Source organism: Pongo pygmaeus, chromosome 13 (genome assembly GCF_028885625.2).
Source record: "Pongo pygmaeus isolate AG05252 chromosome 13, NHGRI_mPonPyg2-v2.0_pri, whole genome shotgun sequence".
Taxonomy (NCBI): domain Eukaryota; kingdom Metazoa; phylum Chordata; class Mammalia; order Primates; family Hominidae; genus Pongo; species Pongo pygmaeus.
This window is the reverse complement of record NC_072386.2, coordinates 36,708,293-36,734,210: the sequence shown is the minus strand read 5'-3', so window position 1 is coordinate 36,734,210 and position 25,918 is coordinate 36,708,293. Positions and strand designations below refer to the sequence as shown.

The 25,918-nt window shown below is 37.1% G+C and overlaps 1 protein-coding gene across 11 annotated transcripts in view; it reads left to right on the top strand.

The window, feature by feature from the left end:
* FOCAD (focadhesin) overlaps positions 1–25,918 on the top strand; it is a 315,699-nt gene that overhangs the window by 47,530 nt on the left and 242,251 nt on the right. For all 11 annotated transcript variants that reach the window (XM_054501249.2, XM_063650500.1, XM_063650493.1 and 8 more), the window contains 2 exons: positions 8,366–8,470; positions 23,531–23,632. In XM_054501249.2, coding sequence (XP_054357224.1) covers positions 8,366–8,470; positions 23,531–23,632 — 207 coding nt within the window. The remainder of the gene's footprint in view (positions 1–8,365; positions 8,471–23,530; positions 23,633–25,918) is intronic.

Below are 25,918 nucleotides of genomic sequence, written 5' to 3'. Positions count from 1 at the left end.
GGTTACCTTTGGAGCCAAGCAAGGTAGTACCTGAGCTGTATCCATCCATCCATCTATTAATTAAACATATATATATATGTATTTTTTTGAGACGGAGTTTCGTTCTTGTTGCCCAGGCTGGAGTGCATTGGTGTGATCTTGGCTCACCACCTCTGCCTCCTGGATTCAAGCGATTCTCCTGCCTCAGCCTCCCAGGTTGCTGGGACTACAGGCATGTGCCACCACCCCTGGCTAATTTTGTATTTTTAGTAGAGACGGGGTTTCTCCATGTTGGTCAGGCTAGTCTCGAACTCCCAACCTCAGGTGATCTGCCCGCCTCAGCCTCCCAAAGTGCTGGGATTACAGGTGTGAGCCAGTACACCTAGCCAATTAAACATATTTATTGAGTATATTTATTTATTATTTTATTTTTTTAAAGTTCTGGGATACATGTGCAGGATGTGCAGGTGTGTTACATAGGTAAACATGTGCCATGGTGGTTTGCTGCACCTATCAACCCATCACCTAGGTATTAAGCCCAGCATGCATTAACTCTTCCCTAGTGCTCTCCTGAGTATATTTATTATCTCTTGTATTTCTGTGCTAGGTGCTGTGATACCATGGTGAGGAATGCAGACGTAGTTATTGCACTCATGATGCTTTTGGTTTCAATGGAGAGATTGCCATAATTGCCTAGTTATAGAAACTACATTCAAAGTATACTGTGTTGGGAATGCCTTTAATATGAAGATTTGACTTAGTCATGGTGGTAGAAGAAGGCTTTCCTGAGGAAGTGACACCTAAGATGAGACTAAGGAGTGAATAAAAGTTGTCTAGGCAAACAGGAGTTGGTAAAACTTTCCAGTTACAGGAAATAGTATGTGCCAAGTTCCTGCTGTGGGAAGGAGATTGGCTGTTAAGATGGCCTGAAAGAATGCTAAGAGTGAGGGGAGAGTGGTATGAAATGAAGCTGGGAAGGTAGGTGGGAGTCAGACAGTGCAGGGCATGATTGACAATCTTGATGATTTGGGTCTTTATCCTGGGTGGAGAAGGAATGTACTGAAGTGTTTTATCTAGTGGGTGTTAGTGATTCCACAAAAGGCCATTTGGTATGCAGTATGAAGATTAAAATTGAAAGTATTGGGTTTGGGGTAGGCACCTAGATGGGATACACAGAGATTAGGTGGCTGTTGCTGTAGTCGAGTGAGAGGTGATGGTTGCTTGCACTAGAGATGGGGGAAGTAGAGGGATTTGTGAGAAATTTAAGGGATGAAGCATTCGTGGTGTATTGAATATGTAGATGACTGAAAGGGATATGTCAAAGGTGACTCCTTGATTTCTGGCTTTCTCTACATTTAGATAGAGAACATTAGAAGACCAGGTGTGTGGGGGGAGAGCATGGGTTCAATTTTGGATGTGTTGAATATGAGGCACAATTCAGATGCTGAAGTGGAAATGTCTAGTAGGCAGCTGGATATGCCTTTTTTTGTTGATATCCCCTGAACACATTATACTATGAATAAGTTAGGCATAATATCTAATCAGCTCTTTTTTGCCCTGATTAAAGTCTTTACCTTGATTTGTTAATTAACTCTTCCAGGTACCTGTGTACCTCAAACTCATACAGTCTACTTGTCTAAAGTCTAATTCCAGTCCCTAAAAATGTTCCTCAGAAATCTGCTTTTTCAAATTAAATGACATGTTTTTGTGTCTGTGCTAAACTGTGACTGAATACAGGTCCTAAGCAGAAGACACCGTGGTTATTTCATTGTTTATTGCAATTTCTCCTCATACTGTCTATCCAGGAGATCAGGTTTAATTTTTCATTTGTGTTCAGGAAGTCCTTCCTCACTGGGCCATGCACAGTGGCTCATGCCTGTAATTCTAGCATTTTGAGAGGCCAAGGCAGAAGGATTGCTTGAGGCCAGGAGTTTGAGACCAGCCTAGGCAACATAGTGAGACTCTGTCTTTACAAAAAATAAAAAATTAGCCAGGTATGGTGATGCACACCTATAGCTCCAGGTACTTGGGAGGCTTAGGTTTGAGCATCTCTTGAGCCCGAGAGGTCGAGGCTGCAGTGAGCTATAGTGAGCTATGATTGCACCACTGTGCTCCAGCCTGGGTGACAGAGCAAGACCCTGTCTCAAAAAAAAAAAAAAAAAAAAAAAAAAGTCTTTTTCACACTTGGAGATTATAAATATTTTTTAACTAATACAAAATAAAAGTTTTGCAAACAGTGGAAATTGTAGGTAATGGAAGTCAGTGGTGAAACTACTTTTTGTCATCTTCTTTTTCTTTTCTTAAAATTCACTTTTGTTATTGAGCCCTGGTGAAAAGTAGGAAATGGCAGGACTGGAAAGACTCAGGCCTAATAGGGAGTCTTAAAGTTTCCTTCAAATCTTGGTCTTGGTTTCTGCTAGGATATAGAGAAAGCCAGGGTAATCTGAAGTCAGATCCAGGTACATGGAATTAGGAACCAACTAACCCCAGTGACATGGAAATCCCATTCCTAGACCTATAAAAAACATTTATATGCACATATGTCAAGTGTTTTAGAATTGAATATTCCGTTCACACGTATTTTGTTTTTAAACTTGCATTTTTCCACATATGTGATGGTAATTTTTCCATGTCACGTGCATAAATCTGTTTGCAACCTTATTAACAGCTGTAGAGTATTCTCTTTAAGAGGAGTCACATTTTAGTCATTTTCCTAATGACAAACATGTATTTTTTTCTCTTCCTCTTTAAAAGATAACACGTACAGTATAATATTGTCTTTTTTTTTTTTTTTTTTGAGATGATCTCACTTTGTCACCCAGGCTGGAGTACAGTGGCGTGATCATGGCTCACTGCAGCCCCAACCTCCTGGGCTCAAGTGATGCTCCCAACTCAGTCCCCCAAGTAGCTGGGACTACAGGCTCATGCCACCACCCTTGGCCAATTTTTGTATTTTTTGCAGAGATGGGGTTTTGCCCAGGATAGTCTCAAATTCCTGGGCTCAAGCGATCCGCCCACCTTGGGCCTCCCAAAGTGCTGGGATTATAGGAATATCTTCTTTTGAGTATAGGTAAGGGTATGTCTATAGGATGGGGTCATAGAAGCAGAATTTATGGGAAAAGGGGTATGTTCATTTAAAATTTTCATAGATACTGTCAATTTGCTCTGCACAAAGGCTGAACCAACATATCAACATGAAAGTGCTTATTTCCCCCACCTACTCTTTAACACTGAGTATTATGAATCTTATTCTTCTGTGATTTGTATATCTCTATTCTCTGCTCATTTTACTATTTTATGATCTGCTTTATTTTGTTGCTTTTCTTCTTTTGTGGGCATGTATGCTGTAAACATTTTATCTTAGACTCTCTCTTAACTTTGTTTTCCCTCTGCTAAAAACTTTCCCTACCAACTTTGCTGAAACTATCTGGAATTTTAGTTACAGATTTTTCTTTCTGTTATTTTTTATATTTTTTCTCCATAAATTCTTTCAAAGCAATTGCTTTAATCTTTATAGTCACATTTGAAAAATAATTGTATGTTCTGATATTCATGCATACCAAAGTTACTTGTAGTCTACATACTTTTTATTTCTTCAATCCTTCCTTCCTTCCTTCCTTCCGCCTCCCTCCCCTCCCCTCCCTTCCCCTCCCCTCCCCTCCCTTCCCCTCCCCTCCTCTTTTCCTTCTCTTTTCCTTCCCTGAGACATGCCTTTCTGTCATCCAGGTTTGAGTGCTGTGGTGAGATCATAGCTCACTGTAATCTCAAACTCCTGGGCTCAAGTGATCCTCCTGCCTCAGCCTCCTGAGTAGCTAGGACTACAAGTGTGTGCCATCATGCTTGGCTTATTTTTTAAGGTTTTTTTTTTGAAACGGGATCTCTCTATATTGCTCAGGCTGGTCTCAAACTCCTGACCTCCAGTGATCTTCTGGCTTCCAGCCACCAGAGTAGCTGAGGTTACAGGCACGAGCTACTGTGCCTGGCCTCTTCAATTTTTTTATCTTAAAAAAAAAACCAGCTTATTGAGATATAATTTAAATATTATAAAATCACTCTTTCAAAGTATATAATTCAGTGTTTTCAGTATAGTTACAAGGCTGTGCAATCATGCATTCTAATTTAACTGGAGAACCTCTTTAAGAAAAATTTTCAGAGTTTTATGTGTGAAAATATTTCTTTTCTCATATTTTACTCACTTCTTTGGGGGAGGTGTTTGGACTTACTGAGTTTTATAAGCCTTTCTCTTATAACTCCACATGCATTGCTTCATTCAGTTTTGTTGTTTGTAGACAAGAATGCTGATGCCAAATTAGAAATCATGCAAGCCTAGTTGTTTTTATTTTATAAATTTTTTTGTTTTATAAAATTCAAGAGGTCATAGGATTTTTTTTATCCTTTGAGAAATGTCAGCAATTATTTTATTTCAGAAATCTTGCTTAGTACTTGGAAGCTTTTTCAATTTGAAGACATAAGTGCAGTGAAATTTTCTTTGACTTTTGCTTCTCCAGTGGTTATGTTTTCTTCTAATTCACTATTTTGAGTTTTAGCATGATTCAAATTACTGTAACCTCTTTATGAAATCATACAGAATTCAACAATAATTTTCATTTTGCAGGAGTAGATCTCAGATCCAGAATAACAAAGGCTTGAAAACAAGAAAAGCAGATTTTGAGCTAAGAGATGGAAAATACTAGAGATTTTTAGGAGTTAGGGTGAGTTTGTAGCTAGTTTTAGGCAAATTCCAGGCTTCAGCATTCATTAACTCTGATGCCTGTGCTTACGCAGCGTCATCTGTAAAGAGGGAAGAACATTATTATCTTTATGTTATAGTATAAGTTTTGAATTATCCCAGCTTTTTGAAAAAGCATGTAATTTACTGACATACTATTCTTTATTTTTTAAAACAACATAAGAGATGGGCTTATGATTTTCAGTTATGAAGACGAGGATGTTGAGATCCCTAGGCATTAAGTGACTTGTCTAAGATTCCCTAGTTAATTCAGATTTAAGTAGGGGTTTAAATAAATATTAACCTGAAAGTATCCCTCTCAACCCATTTGAAATATGTAAATCATAATATTTATTAAACATAATATTTATTAATATAAGTAATATCTATTTCAAGTGGTTTGAGGGGGATAGTTTCAATTAAATTTAAGGCAAATGTATAACCATTTGAATGCCTCTATATGTAATTTGATTGATGCCATCATCTTTCAAAAATTATAATCTACTCATGCTACACTCTTGCTGAAAATACAGCATAGACTCAGTTATCTACACAATAAAATCTGGATCCACAGATAAGAGCAAGTGAGACCTAACTTAAAGTTTAAAAAATTGGAGTTCATTTATCAGCATTGGTGGTTTTGTGAATCCCTTGGAATTAAAAGTAAATGTGATGTCTATTCTTTCCTCTTGGATTCCACTGCTTTCATAAAAAGGTAGGAGACCATAAAAACCATAGATCTGTTATCTGTTATCTCTAGAACTCTAGTCATATGAAAAATAAATAATTAAGGAAAACCAATATAGTTTCACTTGCAAAAAAGGATTATTTAATGAATTCGTATTTTTTGGAAGAAATTCAGTCAGAAATTCAATCAACACTGGTCATTTCAACTAATCATTAGGCTCAGAGTGCGGTCTTACGAGGTTACTAGGTGAAGCATGGCCTTTCTTCAGTGGTATATAAATAGCTTAAATAAGACTTGAAAGCTGATTTTCAGTTGTGTAGACATTGAAGGCTAGAAGATAAGAATGCTTCTAGACATGTAGTGACTCTTTCTCCAGGACAGACCAAAGTAGACTCCCTATGATAGGCTTTAGTCAGATACTGGATTCTCAGAATGGCTCACCCAATTAGTGATGATGAGATTGTATATTTCATGGTATCATTTAATATCTAGGCACAGGCCTGGGTCAGAGCTGCAGGACTGCATCCCTGAGACCTGGTAAGTTAGCTTACAAAATTCACATGTTTGGAGGAGTCAGATCCCATAGAACTTCAGAGGAGGCTGTGTGAACTCTGCCCTGTGACTGAGTCCAGACATTTATACCTAGGTATAGGTTCTTGATAAATTGGTGATAGAGCAGTTATGTTGAGGGATCTCCAGGTCTTTGTAAAGGAAGGTGTTGTGAAGAGTTGTGAAGAACTGGAGGATATACTGGGAGATACCAGTCCTTATAGTCCAGAGTTCTCAGTTACAAAAAGTTCTGATTCTGAAAAAGTAAATGGTGTGAAGACTTGCAAAGAAGGAGTTTATTTTAAAAGTTTGGATGTTGAGGTATCTTTTTCTAAGCTCTGGCATAAGAGGATTCTAGAAATTCAGTGAGAATAGACAAGTTTCTCAGAAGAATGTGAACAGTTCCAAAGGAAGAAGACAAGGCAATACCTTGGTTACCCAAGGAGGTCCTCAAGGAGATGCCATGCAGTCAGACCTTCTTGAGGCAATTACACTTCATTCTAGTTTACAAAAGGATTTCCATTTTAATTTTCACTGAGTTACAGTGGGATTCACTGGCCATTTTGTGGGCCAAAGTACCATAGAATTGACACAGTACCAATGTGTAGCATGTGAGCAAGCCAAATCTCGATTTGGCATCCATTGGAGAACACACACAGGAGAGAGAATCTTTATGGAAAAGGCTTCATGAAGTGTTGGGACCTCTGTGTTCACCAAAGGATCCACACAGGAGAGAAACTACACATGTGACATATGTCATGAAAGATTCATCCATGAGTTATACTGCATGGTCCTAAGAGGATCCATATGGAAGAGAAAATATACCATTGTAGGTTGTGAAAAATGCTTCAGCTGCAAGAGAAACCTCAATACTCCCCAAAGAATCCATTTAGGCACTAAACTATTTGAGTGTCTACAGCAGTGCTGTGAAATAGAAATATAATCTTAGCCACAAATGCAAGCCACATATGTAATTCAGAATTTTCCAGTAGCCACATTAGAAAACCAGAAATAGATTATATTAATTTTAATAATATATTTTGTGTAACCCAATATATCAAAAATATTATTTCAACATGTAATCAATATAAAAAATTATACATGGTATTTAATATTCTTTTTTTTGTGTCCCAAAGTCTTTTAAATCTAGCATGTATTTTGTACTTACAGGACATCTGAATTTGGACTAACCATATTACTAGGGCTCAGTAGCCACATGTGGCTGTTACTATATTGGACTGTGCAGGTCTACTAAGTGGCCAAACCTTTTGTCACTTGGAAAACTTTAAATGCCATAAAAAAATACACTCAGTAACATCCCACATAAATGCCACAAATGATACCTAATTAAGTCCAAGTAGTGTTCTAACCCAAAAATAAAGTTAACATTGATTTCTAATCAACTATGTTCTGAAGTAAATGATATAATACAAGAACTTAGAAGAGTGCTTAGCTTATGGTAATGCTCAATAAATGTTAACAAGCATAATTAAACAATAATTACTTTTTGGCTGGGCACAGTGGCTCACACCTGTAATCCCAGCACTTTGGGAGGCTGAGGCAGGCAGGTCACCTAAGGTCAGGAGTTTGAGACCAGCCTGACCAACATGGTGAAACCTTGTCTCTACTAAAAATACAAAATTAGCCAGGTGTAGTGGCACATGCTTGTAATCCCAGCTACTTGGGAGGTTGAGGCAGGAGAATCAGTTGAACCTAGGAGATGGAGGTTGCAGTGAGCCGAGATCGTGCCATTGCACTACAGGCTGGGCAACAAGAGTGAAACTTCATCTAAAAAAAAAAAAATTACTTTTTAAATTTAACAAATAGTGAGTTTTTTGTTTCTAATATTTTCTTTCTATTTTCCAGGGAGATCTTTATTTAAGAAAGGCAGCCTATTTTTCTTTCTGATATGTTTATCCTCTTATCTCTTACAAAAATAAGGAAAAAATTTAAATTGCTATTCCCTTTCTATTAGCTCCATTTTGATGGGGGTTATTTGCTTTGATTGCTTCCCTGGCCCACTTTTTAGAGTGGCTGATCCATTTCATATATTTGGTTATTTTTCATGGTCTGCTAATATTTATAAATGAAATATTTGGTCATTCGGTGTGGGCAACCAATGTGGTCACTGCTTGAAATTATGTGGGCTAATGTTTGTTTTTTCCTGATTGATTTTCCCCCAAGAATGTGTAGGCAGATGATTGATAAGTTGGTGGTTTGATTCTTTGACTCTATTTCTTCTCCTTTAAATGTGTTGGATGGATTTGGGCTGTACTGTAGAATGAGTTGAGTGCCTGTGGGTGGCTATTGTTTAATGTGGGTGACAAGTATTAAAATTATTTTAAAATGATAGGATTAAGCACCTGATTAGAATATTCACTTTTTATCTATAACATTTAACATGCTATATTTCTTTACAGAAATACACATGGCTTGATAAAAGCCATTATGAAATTACTACAAATGCAAGCTCTTAAGGAAGGACAAGGTGGGGAAAAGAATATTCAGAGTGTATATACCATTAGGTAAGCCTTTTTTCTGTTTTTTTTAAACAAATATGAATTTTTAATGAAATTATTAACTGTGACATGATAGTCCATTAAGAATTAGTTATTTAATTCAGCAGGATATGCACACAGTGATTGTGGGTGTTGACCTCTCAGGAAGTTAGCGTTTCGAAGACTCAGAGGATTGAGATAGAGTTGACAACATGATGAGTATCACCAATGTGGGTTTCAGGGTTGCTAATTTGGAATTGAAATCTTTTACCTAAAACTCAGATTATTCTGTTTGCTCTAGAATACATAACCATCTTCACAGTATTATGAAAATGGAAGACTTAATTGAACAAAGATATTTAAAGCAGGGGCGATTTAGGTTAGGCAGGATGGTAATCTGCCTTACTATAAAAAGCAATAAGAGACTGCTATTTCCAAGTGACTTAGGCCAAGGTCAGTAGTTAGGAGTGTTGATTTGCCTTTTCTTTGTCATCTGTAGAATGTAATAAGGTAGAATTGTTTTAAAAAAATAAAATACACACAGTAGCAATAATACTACAATGCATTGGATTTTCTGGGGGAGTTGTGGTCAAGGGAGGGAATCATACTCCCTTGTGAAGGTGACCTTACCTATTGCCTTGAAGGACCCAGGAAGCCATCTCTTAAGAGAGGGGCTCTGAGTTAGCAGAGGACTCAGAAGATACATGTAATCAGTGTACGTTGCCCTAGGAACTCTGTTCAGTGAGGCATTCAGAATGTGTCTGCTTCAAAAGAATGACAGCATGGAACCATAAAGAAGGGCATTGATTCATGTGGGAAAGATGGCTTACATGGGCTATGGTGATCAAACAGGGAAAGGAAATCAGGTACTTTTGCTGTGAGCCACCACTGGATTGGTCTTACAGCACCTGTAGTCTTCAGTATTTGACACCACAGGTATCAGAAGTGCGAGAGAGTCTCTCTCCAAAATACAGAGGAGTGCCTATTACTTACCTGTATTTATAGTGCTTTCTTTCTGATAATAAGTAAACAGTATCTCATATACTGTATATGGGTTGGTCTGTGTCGTCACGTATCTCATATACCATGATCTTTCGTGTAATTTTTAGTGCTATTTGTGATCTCTTATTTTTATGAATACATTATTGTTTCTTAAGGCATTTTTTAACAAGGTCATATTTGCATTTTATATTTTTTCTTAACATATTTTGTGAATATCTTCAAACATACAAGTTGGAAGAATGTGGTACAATGAATTAACTAATTTATTTTTAAATAAGGGAAGCAAAAGGAAAATTATGTATTTGAAAATACTATGAAAACTTGAGGTGTGCAGAGTAAAGCTTTCCAAATTGGTAAATATGCTTTTCTTTTTTTAACATAGTGGTGTCCTTTGTGATGTAAGGGTTTATTCTTTATCCATTGCCTTGACTAGAATTGAACCTGCAGAGTAAATGAGCACATTTTAATATTTCTGGATAAACATCTGCATTTCCTCCTTTTTAAGAAGAAATTCAAACTCTTGGGCCAGAGTTCAGGATAGAAAATAATTCAATTTAGTTGTTGTTAAGATGGGCTTATTTATTTCTAAATAGGGAAGCTATTGAAGTTTTTAATCGAAATTTTTATGTAACAGTTTTATGGAGATACAATTCACATATGACTGACCAATTTAAAATATATGATTCAGTGACTTACTCCATTCACAGAGTTATGCCACCATCACCATAATCAATCTTAGAACATCTTCCTCATCTCCAAAGAAATTCCTTACCAATTAGCAGTCACTCCATATTTTCTCCCCTCTCAGGGAAGTATTTTTAGTTCAATGGTTCCCAACATTGGTGCTCATTAGAACCACCTGGCTGTGCTTAAAAAGAGACAAACATGGGAACGATCAAATACCCTAGACAAAATGAATCAGAATCTCTGCCATGAGGCCTAGTGGTTTTAAAAGTGTCCTAGGTGATTGTCATTCACAGTGAGTACAAAGTGGTGTGTCAGCTGCTCTAAAATGTGCATCCTAATTACTTGGGGACCTTGCTGAAGTGCAGAATCTTTTTCCTTAGTCTAGTATGGGCTCAAGATTCTTGTCTAACAGGCTCCCAGGTGATGCTGATGCTGATGTTGCCCTACCACACTGTTGAGTAGCAGAGCTACCGCCGCATCAGCATACCTGTGAAGAATGCAGAACCTTGGACTCCATCTCAGAGTGCCACAGTCAGAACTGCATTTTAGAAAGATTTTCTACGTAATTTATAGGCACCTTAAAGTATAAGAAGCATCAGTTTAGATGATGGTAAAAAGAAGTTTTCTGTAATGCAGAGAATTTGGGTTACTCTCATTTTAATCCTGATTGTCTTCACTGTGTGCAATTGTTAGACCTTTAATTATCTGTAATGTTTGACCTGTTAATTCATTTTTTCCTGTAGTTGGTTCTTTTAACTTCAGTCTTGTTTCAAAAGGCAATTGGTGCAAGGTGTGAATAGGAAGCCTAGTTTGAGAAGCTGAAAAGAATTGGATACATAGGCTTGTCTTTAGATATGTGGCACATTAAGAGGTCCGGAATCAATCACCTGAGTTGGCATAATCTGGTAATGTTTACGGAGAGCCCTTATGTGAATGGTCGTTTGGCACTATAAATCAGTAGAGAGTAATTGAGTGTATAAGAGCCTTAAGTTCCTCCAAGGGGCATTGTGGATGGCAGAAACAGAGGAGAGGTGAGCCTGAAGAGCATATTCCCCTCGAGAGAGCTATGATTACCTGAGTCAAGCATAAAATTGTCATGCTGTTTTAGAGCCTTCTTTGCCACATGTTGGTTAGCAATATCATCCAGCCTTAGAGAGGCAACTGATGAGCTGTGTATGAAAGCATAAAAGGGATATGAGAAACTTAGAACTCCACTGAGAGGTGTTTTCTGGTTATTCTGTAGGATTAATTTAAAATAGAAGGAGTATGGCAAATAAGTGTAAGCTTTCTGAGCATGCAGCTAATCTGTGTTTTTATGGTATTAAGCACTGTGCCAGTATTCAGTTGGGGCTTAAGTATTTCTTACTTCTTTTTCTCCTAATAGCTGATTAATTTGAATCACAGTACAACAGAATACTTGGTCATCTTAAATGGTCTGTGCTGAACCAAATAAGTTGTACCAGTATGGGAGTGGACAGAAAAGAAGAGATATGAGAACAAAGAATGTTAGGCAGTGGTTTCCCTTAGCCCCTCTGAATTTTATGAAGGAGCTCTAGAGATGGTATTCTTTTTATTGTACCTAGAGCTTAGTGGTTCTCAAACTTGTCTTGCATAAGAACCACTGGGGCAGCGTGTTAAAAGTACAGCTTCTGAATCCCACTTGCCAGAGATTCTTATTCATTCAGTGGGTTTTGTGTGAGGCTCAGAAATCAGCATGTTATCCATTTGCTCAGTGATATGGAAATATGTCATTTGTGGATTACGCATGAGAACTATTGCTTCAGTATCTGGGAGCTTGATGGTACCATACGTGAGCTGCAAGGTCCCCTTTGAGGTAGACTAGAGGGGATCTTGGGTGGCTTACCTATGCCTCCTTTTCTCTGTCTATTTGGGTGGCAAGAAGTATGTATCTTCCTAAGTACCAAGGCACCAAGTTTGTCTTACATGTGTCAGTCATGGACAATAGAGAGGCCAAGAGCAGAAGCAAAGAGTTACTGTAAAGGAAAAGCAGTCCAAAGAGAGCAAGCCAACTTTGGATGCTAGAGAGAAAATGTAAGAGATCATGGATTTGTTCAATGAAAAAGTTCCATGGCCCCAACACATGTTAGTGTTCTTCATGGTCAGAAGGTGGGTGGGTGGTTGTGGGAGGAGGAGGGGAAGAGAATCTTGAACATCCTCTTAGAAACTGACATTTGTTTACTGTGCATAAGGAGCTCATCTTTGGAGTTTTTAATGTTTGGAACATGGCCCAGACTTCTGCATTTTTAACACGGGATTTGAATGGAGGTGGTTTACTGACCAGGCTTTGAGAAACACTGGATTAGAATCATGTGTAGTTAATACAGCTCATGTTGCTTAACTGGACCCTCCTTTCTAAGCAGTCTTTTCTTTAGCTTTGTGGCTTAAACAAGATTAGGCATAGATATTTAAATAAGGCTGCAACTCTCAGTTACCTTTGTAACTGGAAGCATAGTGCAGTACATTTGGCTACTGTGATTAGCTAAGGAGCATATGCCAAGTATAAAACTCTAGACCCATGAGTCTCAACTCTGGGTGCGCATTAGAGCCCTCTTGGGAGCTTTAAAATGTATAGATGACTGGGCTTTACCCAGAATGACTGAAGGGTTGGTCTTAGGTGTTGGTATTTTTTTAAAAGCTTCCCATGTGATTTCCAGTGTGCAGGTGAGGGTGGAGAACTGCTGGCCAATTGTTGCCATGAAACAATGGGACTTCATTGTTGCCACACGTTCAGATCTTTCAATATAAATAAAGTTTTTATGTGAAATCTCCTGACTGAATGCTGACAACCAATTCAAACTTTTCAAAATGTAGGGTAGGTAGACAAAACACATCTGCTCACAAGATGCAATCAGTGACCAACAAGTTTGTGACCTCTGATGCAGTTACTATTTTCAAGAATTTCAGAAGCCCCTTTCTAGTTATACTAATTAACATTTTTTTTAAACAACTATGTAGTATCCTTTAGTTCAGACTTTCTTTTTTTCTCCCTTTTTTATTTGGTCTGAATTTTCTTTTGTTTAGCTAGAACCCCTCTTTTGTGTAACACACTTATATTTAAGTTATTTAAACATTTTTTTTTTTTTTTTCTAAGACAGGGTCTCACTCTGTCACCCAGGCTGGAGTGCAGTGGTGCAGTCTTGGCTCACTGCAACCTTTGCCTCCCAGGCTCAAGCTTTCCTCCCACCTCAGCTCCCCCAGTAGCTGGGACTACAGGTGTGACACTACACCCTGCTAATTTTTTGTAGAGGCAGGGTTGTCCAGGCTGGTCTTGAACTCCTGAGCTCAAGCGATCCACCTGCTTTGGCCTCCCAAAGTGCTGGGATTACAGGTGTGAGCCATGGCGCTGGGCCTATTTAAACATTTTGTAATATTGATCGTGCAGGAAGTGGGCAGAGAATCAATATTTCGCTAGTGTTTTGGTTGCAGGGAAGAATAAATAAATTTTCATGGGTTGTAAATTATTAGAGGCTCATTTTCTTATTTGCTTTGTAAGATGCCATTTTTCCCCTGGAATTTTATCATGTGCTTTTGCTTTTAATTTTTTCTCTGCATATTCATATTACGGCAATCTTTTAAAGATCTCTCTTCCCTCAGCTAAAGTGAGGAAGTAGCTGTGAATTCATGAGCAGTAACTGCTTGTTCCAGAATTCGTGTATTTTTCTGATGTGCCAGACAGTGGCTGACATGCACAAATATCAAATGTTAAGAATCTTTTATTTGTGGGAAGGTTTGGTCTGGTAAACATCAAGCTGTACTTTCTGAAATAAGGGAATATTAAATGTTTGTGGCAGATGGTGTGCTCTGAAGTGGGCAATTAGGCCAACAGTAATGGATGATTTTACCCTGAGTAGATTAAAGTTATGCGCTCTATGTTTGTATTTGTTCATCTATTTGTATAATAGTATATAGTTTATTTGGAGGGAGAGTTAAGTTTAAGGACTTAAAGACGTGTATCCTAATGGCTGAGATTTTGTAATTTATATTGATTTTTTTCCTTATCACTGAGGGCAAATGCATTCATCCCTTAAGACCATCAAATAAAGAAGAGCAAGAGCAAGTCCAAGATAAATACTGATTTAAGTGCACAAAGACCAGTGTGTGGTTGTGGATATCAAAATGTAGCCCCATTTTTAATTTCAGTAACTAGCTTTTTAAGCATTGTTTTTGCGTTTTCTCCTATTGTCTGTTTTGAAGGAAGACATGGAGCCAGCTGCATGAAGAATGTTTCAGATGTAGGAAAAGCAAGTGCCTAGAAGCTTGGCACATGAGAGGAACTAACAGGCGGCAGAGTGGCTGGAGTTTAGTGCTCTAGGGAGGGTGAGGCCAGGTCGTTGGCTCAGGAGAGGTAGGCATGGGCTAGAATATGAAAGGCCATGGCAAAGACTGGGTTTTACTTAGAGAGCAGTGGGAAGTCATTAAAAACGTTTCTTTTTAACTTACTAACTTGAAATAATTTTAAAGTTCCAGAAAATTACAAGAATAGTACCAAAGCCTCCCATGTACCATTTCCCCAAATTTATCAGTGTTTTTGCTCTTTGCCATGTTTACGGTATCATTATCTCTGTATAATTAATAAAAACCATGTATGAGTAGATTGCATACATTCAAGAGTGTGTTTTCTAAGAACCAGGATATTCTCTTATATAACCAGAATATAAAATTGAACATTGATATAATACTTTTTATAATAATACAGTCCATATTCCAGTTTTGTCCGTTGTCTCAATAATGTCCTACCTTTTGCCTTCTTACTTTTTAATGTATAGGATCTAGTTTAGGATCACATGTTGCCTTTGGTTGCCATACCTTTTTAACCTTTTAACATCTGGAACTGTTTCTCCTCCTTTCTTTGTTTTTCATGGTGTTGGCATTTTTGAATTCCATGTAAATGATGCTGTGTCCTTCTGAGGATAATCACATCTGGAGATACTAGTGTCCGTCTTGCCCGTCATTGGGGATTTTAATTTTGGCTACACAGTCGAGGTAGTGTGTGGTTTCTGTACTGAATAGTTATCATTTTTTTTTAACTAATAAGCAATCTGTGGGGAATACATTTTGAGACCATGTAAATATTCTGCTCCTCATTAAGCTCAGCACTCCCAACCAATTTTCACTGTGATGACTACAAAATGGTGATTTTCCCAACTCCACCACTCCCTTTATGTTTATTAGTGGCAAAAGAGATAGCTATTTGGTTTAGAGGTGGAAATGACTATTAAGCTATCAATCAAGGATATTAAGGAGATATATCAAATTCTGATTTGGACTTATTTTCTAAGGGAAATCCAAGTTAAATTTTTTTATACGTTAGCAGTATACTTATACTGCTGATAAATGTGCTTTCTAAAATTAAAAATAGTATGTGGCTGAGTTTGAAATATTTTAAATGCCTTTTTGAGATATAATTTGTGTACTATAAAATTCACTCTTAAAGTGTACAAGTCAGTAGATTTTATTATAGTCAGAAAGTTATGTAACCGTAATCACTGTCTAATTCCAGAATATTTTCATCACCCCAAAAAGAAACCTCATACCTGTTATCAGTCATTCCCCAATACTCTCTATTCCCAGCCCCCGGAAAGCACTACTATTTGTGTCTTTGGATTTGCCTTATAAGTGGAACAATACAGTGTGGCTTCTTTCACTTAGCATAATGTTTTCAAGGTTTCATTCATGTTGCAGCATGCATCCATACTTCATTCCTTTTAATCCATTCCATAGATATAAAATTTTATTTATCCTGGAATTTTTTGATGCTAAGACCATTTGCAGTTTTAGTTTTTTTTTTGCCTTTTATATATATTTTAAAGGTAAACTACTTTTTGTAAGTTACTGAAAATGAACTGTAGTCTTTAGTTTAGTTATTGTTTTTCATATCTACATACATTTCATTATTACATTTACTATTTCTTAATGATGTTGCTCATCCTCTAACTCTTAAAAAAATTGACCGTCAGCTGTTATCATATGGTTTTGTTGTCAAAGTGAGCATTTTGCTTTTGGGGGGTTGATTATTTCAATACTTGAATATATTACCTGAAGGGATCTCCTGAGGTGTAAATGTTTGGTTTTACTTAGCATAATGTAAGAACGTATCATATAATTTTTTTATTTTTTATTGGAAATGGTCTTTATAGTTTTTTTGAAAGCAGGAGTTCTAATGAGACTGAGTTGTTGCAACTACCTAAGATATACTTAGGTTTAATTTACTGGTATGTAGCCTTTTTTAGGAGGGTGGTCAGGACCTTCTTTAAGAATTACATAAAAGTTTTGGACTTTCTCCTATTATAGAAAATGTACACATGCATATATACTAAAAATTTTACATATGGTTTCAGAGGGCTTGTAGAAATCATTATAGAAAAATCAGAGAAAGAAGATGGGAAAGGATGTAGTCAGATTCACTCCTGAAAAAGCCCAGCGGAGTTAAGGATAAAGAGGAAGGTAGGGCAGTAATTGAGAAAACATAGCTAGTAATACTTTGCAAGGGCCATCTGTCTCTTTGCAGTTCCATTCTTTCTCTCTAGCTACATGTTTTGCTCCTGTTTTCATTTCCTCTTTTCCTTCTTCTTTTCCACTCAGGAAAGTCTTCGTTCACAATTTATGGGTCTAATCACCTGGGGTTTACACCTAGGATTTATAATCAGACTTTTAAAATAAGCTGCACCCATCATACGTTCTTCCAGTTAGCAGTAGCCACCAGAAAACACTTTATATGTTCCTCTAATTGTAGATGTTTAATTGAAAGATTGGTATTATAATTTGCTGATAAATGTCTTTAAGGCCACAAAAATGTTGTAACTTTTGCCTGTTATCCTAGTTGTTTGTCTCTAGGTGTTTTTTTCCCCCCAGTGATCATAGCACACAACTTAATGAAAGGAAGGTTGTGGATCCCTAAGTACATTTATGTTTCCCCCCAACCAATTACTTTGTACTTAAAATAGTTCCTGACTTCTGACATTGGCAGGCACCATTGCATTAAAACCCTGGCCCTCTAAAAGGGATTCTGGGAAAGGTTCATTGTTGGGGGAGAATCATTGTAATAGGAAGTGCACTTTCAAAGAAAGGAGTCTTATACTGTCTCTGCCTTATAGACTCAAAGAAAAGATGTTGTGACTCAAAAATGACAAAATTAAAATTGCTTTGCTCCAAGTCTTTTTCTAGGAGCTTATGTGGGAAGGATAAAGATGCATTTGTCTTAAAATTGTGTTATAGGATATATAGAAATTCACAATTATTGTTTAGTTTTTCTTTTTGAATTGTTATTTCTTTTTTATGGTAATATTCATGGTGGAATCTTCATAATTTTTTATTATGCATCTTTTAACTTAAAATCTGCAGATTAAAAAAATCTCTTTTTAGCTTCTAACCAGCAGTTTCAAATCAAAATTCAGAGCAGGTAGAGAAATGCTTTTAAAATGCATATTTGATGTAGTAAGTGCTATGCTATGCTTCTGAAAGCGCCAGGGTCACAGCTGCATACATGAAAATGCATGGTGACTGCAGGCATTGTTTCCTCACACAGAAAAGGCAATCTGTGTCTGTCGCTGAATTTATGATGTAAATCAAATCATAGCTTTCCTATATTCAGAGATGTAGCAAGAAGGTTGAGGTGACCTAAAGGTTACAAATAACTTTTGCTTTTTGATTTGCCTATCACAGACTATTTTTTTTAACCCCCTCATTTCTATTAGGATTGATGTATTTATACTTGGAAAGGTGAATCCAGTTACATATTTTATCATTGCGTCTGTGCTAGTCTGGGGGAACCATGCATTTATCATTCACTCCTTCCTCACTCCATTCTGTTAGGATGCATGTACTATACTGCTCTGTGCTGTTGATGATATTAATAAAGAGTGGGAACACTGAAGTATTAGGTACCAACTCTGTGTGCTTCCTCTGTGCTTTTTTCTTCTCTGAACAGTGTTGACTTTGGGACAACGTGCTAGAGGGACTGTGATAAATTGGCTTCCCATGATCCAGTTTATTCTGTCATTTGCAACAACATGAATCAACCAGTTTAAGAGTTTAAAAAGGTGATTTGGGGAAAGTGTGTGTGTGATAATTACATTTATTGTAGATAGGCATTTGGCACTGAAAGGGAAACAAAAAGATTAAGAAGACACATACCCAGCTTTCATGCTGCTTATGCTGTAATTTAAGAAACAAACCTATCTTGATGATAATCATAATCGTACCCACTTATGTAGTTCTTCTATTTGCTAGGTATTATGTTAAATGCTTTACTTAAAATAGCAATTAAAATATTTGCAAATCACGAAATGGGGAAGTGCCAAAGAATGTACAACAAATTGGATCATCTATTGCAGAAAAACAACAACAACAAAAAACGCACACAGTAAAGGAGACATTAGAGGCACTACAGACCAATGAAGGGTGACCTGATTGCCTGGTTTGTATTGATCTTGATATTTAGAAATAATATAATTCTCTTTTAAGGAGAAAGCAGAATCTATTGGCTACCTCAGGAGTTAGGAAATTCTGATTTAAAAATTTCTGTGGGCTCTTTCTGGACATAGCACTTCCTTCTGAAATAAAAAAAATATAGGGTGATTTATCTCTGAGCTAAAAATAGAAGTCCTTTTTTTTTGAGGACTTAGATTTTATTAGACATTGGACTTAGAACCATTTAAGCTTGGCGTAGAATTATTAGTAGCTGAGAGCTGCCATCTTTAATACTTTTTGCCTTTGCAGGGTTTGTTTGCATCTGGAGTCCTGAGCAGTACTAAGGTTAGGGTTTTAATGGGTGGCTTAGGTGATACAGTATTCGCTCTGGAAAGTATTTAGTCTGATCGCCTTATTTTATTGGTGAAGAAACTTTCGCCAAGAGACGTTAATTCTCTTGCTTGAGATCACATGATTTGTGGCAGAGCCAGGATGTAAATTTGGAACTTTTGATTCTTTTAATTCAGTTCTTTTCCCTCACAATTTTATCTCACCTCTCCACTTCTATTTTCTTCTGAGATATGGACATAGCTACATAATAGTAAGTGATTATGATAGTGTTCTGTAGCCACTGCATATATTAATTTAAATAATAATAATGATGATAATGTGCAATGTTTGTGTTTATTTTTTCAAAACTTGTATAGCTTATTGTCTGCTACTGTTAGATTTATTTACAAGTGATCGGGCTGATTCATCAGCCCATCTATCCTTTTGAATAAAGTGTTGTTAGGCAACTTAGTATTCATAACTTGAATAGCCAGTTTGGGGATAATTAGGAATTTGAGGCATGACTCAGGTTGTGTTTTGGCGTTCTTCCTACCACATTCTTCCCTTTTTTGATCAATAATGCTTCCAATTTAAAGTTGTTAAAATTTAACTTGACTCAGTTAAATTGTGGATCCTTTCCTTTACCTTGACCTTTCTCAGTTGGATGTACTTGAAAAAATGGAAAGGCTAACAAGCAGTGGGTGAGAGGAAGAAAGTAAAGAAAAATCTTGAGTAATCCATAAATGTAATAATCAACTCTTGAATACAGCAAGACTGAGCTATACTTAGCCTTATGGAATTTTAAATGCTTTAATTATAATTTTTTAAATAGGAAAATAACTTCATTTTCTGTCATACCCAAATTAGCATGAATATTCTGTAATGCCTTTTATTCTGTGTTTTCCGAAGGAGTAATTTTACATTTGTTTTCCATTTTAAGGCTTCTAGTTTCTACTGTGTTCTATTACTCTTGTGCATCCAGTTTGATAACTATATTTCCATAAGAAAATCACAACTTTGATCATGATCGATTAACTACTTTTTGTTCAGTGTTAGGAAAGGTGAAACTGGAAGCATAGTCTTTTTTTTTTAACAATTTGGGACTGGTGCAGTTCTTTCTTCGGTGATGTGCCTTCCATAGTGCTTGCCATTTACTCAATGCAGTGATTCTTGACCAGGAGCAATTTTGTCCTCCAGGGGATATTTGGCAATGTCTGGAGACAATTTTGATTGTCATGACTAGGAGAAATCCTACTTGTATCTAGTGGGTGGAGGCCAGGGATGCTGCCAAACATTCCATTGTGCATAGGACAACCCACACAATAAAGAGTTATGTGGCCCAAAATGTCAGTAGTGCTAAGACTGAGAAACTCTCATGCATGGGCAGTTGTGCAATGAAGTTTATTTAATTAAAAAATACATCCATTCTATTACGTGAGCCTAAGACTTTATGGTTTAATTTATATATGTATTACATACCAATTTGATGACTCTTAAGGGAGAATTTAGCTCTTTGCTTCATTATGATTAAAGTATTAAAATTGTGGCAATTATAATTGATTATAGGTTTGTATACTTAGTTGAAATAGTATGTTAGTAATCAAATGCTGATCAACAGGAAGATTCAGTGTTCTCCTCTTATACTTCCCTTTTCCCTCAAGCTTTTCAGCTTCTTAGAATCAATATTGTATATCATTACCTGCAATATTGCCACTCAGATCTGACATAATCAATTATTTGGAAAACTTAATTATCCATATGTCTAAATCAGTAATTAATCTTTATGATCCCTATCCTACTATATTCTACTTAATCTCATTTTTTGAATTTAGGTCTGAGATACTAAATAAAATCTGCTGAATCCAATAGCTAGCAAAACAGGCCTTCAGCATCATGCAACAAAGCTGGAGTGGCTCCCTCGGTATGCATAAATGTAAATTAGAATTGTTTGCCATATATACATCACTTTTAATCTCATTTTATACTATTTTTTATTTCTGTTGACCTGATTCAATTTGGACAAAACTGAGTATTTTAAAAAGGAGATAGATTCTTAGCAGTTTTTTTGGTGGGGTGTGAAGGATGGAAGGGAGATGACTTATAAAGGAAGAATATTGAAAAGCACTTCAGTACCTTATGACCACACAAAAACTGTGTGATAATTTGTTGAGTTTTCTTTTTAAATATTTATAAGTGCCACCATTATCTGGAAGATTAATGGATGATTATATCTGATACTCTTTATAGCAATCTGGTTCTTATCAGAAGAACCCAAAGCTGCTGAAATAATTGTAGGTACTGTTTCTGCTGTTTCTTCCTTTTTATGTAGTGAGTGTTTTTTTGTTTGTTTGTTTGTTCGTTTGTTTTTGGTAGAGACTGGGTCCTACTATGTTGCTCAGGCTGATATCAAATCCCTGGCCTCCAGCAATTCTCCAGCCTTGGCCTCCCAAAGTGCTGGGATTACACGTGTGAATTACTGCTACTGGCCTGTTTTGTGGTTTTAATTGAACACGACCTGCTGAACTTTCAATCTAAGAATTTCATCTGATATTACATACCTGAGAGGCTTTTAGAATTTGTAATATTTTTCTTAGTATTTGTGGCAACCAAAGTGGAAGCAAATTCTAGGTAGGTTTAACTGCCAAAGGGTTTGGAATTGGGAAACATGAATGATTTTGATATGATTTCTGAGTTTTGGCATAAAAAGTTGCTTGGAGTGATCCCTTAGCAATGGTAGCATTCCCATCAGTCAGAAATAGCCTGTGCTTTAGCAAGCAGGAGGCTGCCAGCATGTGAAGTTAGTTAGTACATGATAGGTTAGGTGAGGTTAAGAAGAAGTAGATAGTGTTATACCCAGAAACTGTGTGGTAGTGTCAGAGAGGTGTTTCACATGTGTTTCAACGTGATAGATCTACTGTACTCTTCTGTTTTTAAAAGAGAAAAAAAAAAATAGTACATTTCCCACCCCCAACACCCCTGCAGTAGTTTTTACTTGTAGCAGTTCTGAATCCTGGTAACATATTAAAATTACCTGTAGAGTTTTAAAAAATTGCTAAGGGACAAACTTCATTCCTAGCAATCTAAGATAACAGACCTGGGCATTAGTATTAAGAGCTCTACAGCTAATCTAACTTGCAACCAAGATTAGGAACCACTGCTTTATAGCAGTGCATCAGAATTTCCTGCAGGGCTATTTATTACGCCCGGGCTAGGGCTTGAGAATTTGCATTTCTAACAAGTTCCCAGTTGATCTTACTAGTAAGGCATCACATTTTGAGAATCACCACGAAGGCAATCTTAAAAAATCATTTGAGTGTAACTGATGGTCTGATTGTTACTCTTTTTTGAAAAATCATTGCTGGAGATATATAGTTGGGTTAAAATTAAAGAATAGCATTATGTATGTGGTTCCTTCTATGCTAAAAAGATTGATATTTCTGTATTGTTTGCATGTTTTTACAATGAGCGTTTTAATTTTTTTTTTTTTTTTTTTTTTTTTTGAGACAGAGTTTTGCTCTTGTTGCCCAGGCTGGAGTGCAATAGCATGGTATCAGTTCACCACAACCTCCACCTCCCAGGTTTAAGCGATTCTCCTTCCTCAGCCTCCTGAGTAGCTGGGATTACAGGCATGTGCCACCATGCCCAGCTAATTTTGTATTTTTAGTAGAGACAGGGTTTCTCCTTGTTGGTCAGGCTGGTCTCGAACTCCCAACCTCAGGTGATCCACCCGTCTCGGCCTCCCAAAGTGCTGGGATTACAGGCGTGAGCCACCGCGTCCAGCCTTAAATCTTATTTAAATATTTTCTTGGAGGAAAAAGCCACATAAATAATAGCTAAAAATTGTATAGTACTTAATAGTTTAAAAAGCTGACCAATTTACAGTTATTAGTAGAGGAGCTTTTTTGAACTATTTAAAATAACTCATGGTTGTGCTTTTTTTTTTTTTTTGGGTTAAACCCCATTCTTTGAGAATCTTTCAAATTTCAGATTTTATGTTTTATATAGTCTCTTTAGGTATCTTAATAGAAGTAGCTCAAATAAAAGGATTCATCTGCATTCAACAGAAATTTTATGCATCTTCAGTTTGGATAGTTGTTAAGATGGAAGGAATATTTCCTTTTTTCTATTCTTAAATATGCTGGGGAAATGCAGAACCATACAATGGGAATAATGAAGTACGTGGAAACAGAGAGGGAGAGACAGAGCTTATGGGTTGGGGTAAGGTTGGAGGAAATGGAACTTTCCAGGCTTGGAAAGAGAGTAGCAGTAGCAGGAGGAGGAGGTGACTTGTAACCTTTAGGAATGAAGGATCAAGAGGATGGATATGAGAGAGCTGCTGGATTCAGGAGCTTGGCCAAAGTCACAGAGCTGTTAAATGGAAGAGTCCATTCCCAAATTTGGATCTCTGAGGCTCCTGAGTCCATTTTGTTTTCTGAAAAAACATTAGGTAAAGGCAGAGGGGAGAGTCAGTTCTGATGAACAAACTCTGCAACAAATGGAGCAAGTGATCATTTTGTGACAATTATGAATTGTGAAAAAAGTCTCTAGATGGTATTGGCTTCTTTGCTGCTATATTTGGATATTGAAAATGTGTAGTCCTGAATGACAGGTTCCCATGTGACTTTATGTGTCTTTCAGAAATCATCCTCATCCTTTGATCACTGTGCTTGAACACAGACCTGATTGTTGGCCAGTGTTTTTGCAGCAGCTGACAGCATTTTTCCAGCAGTGCCCTGAAAGGTAATGTAAAATAAAAATGTAAAATAAAGTGAGGGAGACAGAATGGTATATGCTAATTTTAGAGCTAGGTTTTTTTTGTTTTGTTTTGTTTCTTTTTAGCTGCTTTGATCTATAATGTTTTCTCCTGAAGAACCATCCTAGAGCAGGTTATAGTTTTCTATTTTCTTTTAAAGAGTAAAAGGAAAAAATCTACCAGATTTATTGGTTGTTGAAATATTGAATATGAGAAAAGCTATTGTTAAAGAAGTTAAGCGTTGGTAAGTGGTTAGGAAAGTTGGCTAGAAAAATTCAGTAAGCTACTACACAATACATATAGGAGATAAGTTCTTCCCCCTGGAAATTGGCTAATGAGTTTGTCTCTCCATTAGAAAACCGCCATTTGAGATAAAGTATTACTGCCAAGTGGGATCAGATAGCCAGCATATGTGCAGTTAGTGTACTTTCACCAAGGTCTCTTGATGGCTCTCAAAGCTACTCCCCTTTCTTCTGTCCTTACTACCATGACGCTGGTTCAGGGCCTCAATATCTCTTGCTGTGGCTCTTGCCACCTGTTCCTAACTGGTGTCTCTGCCTCCAGTCTTGTCCTGCTCAAATCCATTCTCTAAACGTCCCTCAGAAGGATATATCAAGAGAGCAGATCTTACAGTATCACTCCTGTGCTTAAGTCGCTGTGGCTGTGGTTTTCAAACTGCACTTGCAGTGCATGGGCTAAGCATGGAACATGTTCCCACCCCTTCAGCTCTGTTTTCATAGCACTTAACTTGTTGATATCTTATGGAAGCTTTCTATGGGAAAACAAAAAGGATTGGTTTCTGAAACAGTTTGAAATTCCCTGGACTATAGGATAAAATCTAATATGTCATAGTAGGCTTAGTATATGATGCAGTTCCAATCTATCTCACCAGCTTTATCTTTTCTTATCTTCATCTCACAGTTTATGCTTTAGCAGTACACTGACTTGCCTTGTGTTCCACACAGGAAGCAGTGCTGTTTCCTTCTCTCCATGTTTTTACTTACTGGTATCTACTGTACTCTCTTGAATCTTACCCCACTCTCTTTCTGATACATTTCTTTACTTGAAATCTTTGTTTAGGCATTTTTTTTGCCCTAGGTTCTTTTCTTACTAGAAGCTGTATTAGGCGTGTCTTTTGCATGGTTACATAATACCTTGCAGTTGCGACATTATCATAATTACTCTCCTGTATTAACTGTGAAACCTTCTTGAGGGCAGGGACTGTGTTTCATTATTCTTTGTATTAATGATGCTTGGCACATTTCTAGGTGCTTTATAAATGTTGAATTTCTTTAAATGAGGTTGCATTGAACGGAGATTGTACCACTGCACTTCAGCCTGGGTGACAGGTTGTTAATTTAATAAGAATATGAGTAGCGATTCACAACTATGGGAAGAAAGCTAAATGTTGTAAGGATAGCTAGCTATTTATGTTCATTTTAATATTATGTATATGTCCTAAAATGACAGTATATCTTCATGCTAGATTTTTTGGGGGGAGCATTGTAATAATTATTATTTTTAAGAGATGGGAGTCTGCTGTGTTGCCCAGGCTGGACATGAACTCCTGGGCTCAAGTGATCCTCCTGTCTCAGCCTTCTGAGTAGCTGGGACTATAGGCATGCACCTCTGCACGCAGTATTTGGGTATTATTTTATAATTAAGTTCTGCATTCATTTATTGAAGGCCTATGACTTTAACCTTTCAGGAACTGAGAATTTGAGAATAGTGCAAATTGATAATATCATGGATTTTAGGCTGGGTTACTTTAAGGTTATCTAGTCTAACATAATTTTTCAGATGAGAGAACTGAGGAGAGCAACATTAAATGACTTGCTGAAGGTTTCTTGGCTAGCTAGTGGTGGAGTTGGGCCTAAAGCCTCCATTATTTTTATTTTTATTTTTTTTTTGTGACAGAGTCTTACTCTGTTGCTCAGGCTGGAGTGCAGTGGCGCAATCTTGGCTCAGTGCAACCTCTGTCTCCCGGGTTCACGCCATTCTCCTGCCTCAGCCTCCTGAGTAGCTGGGACTACAGGTGCCCACCACCATGCCTGGCTAATTTTTTGTATTTTTAGTAGAGACGAGGTTTCACTGTGTTAGCCAGGATGGTCTCAATATCCTGACCTCGTGATCCACCCGCCTCGGACTGCTAAATTGCTGGGATTATAGGTGTGAGCCACCATGCTTGGCCCAAACCTCCATTTTTTTACTCTCTCTCTAGGTCTGTTTTTTTTTAGTACTTCTCCCTTAGTGGTGAACTTAAATATAAAAGA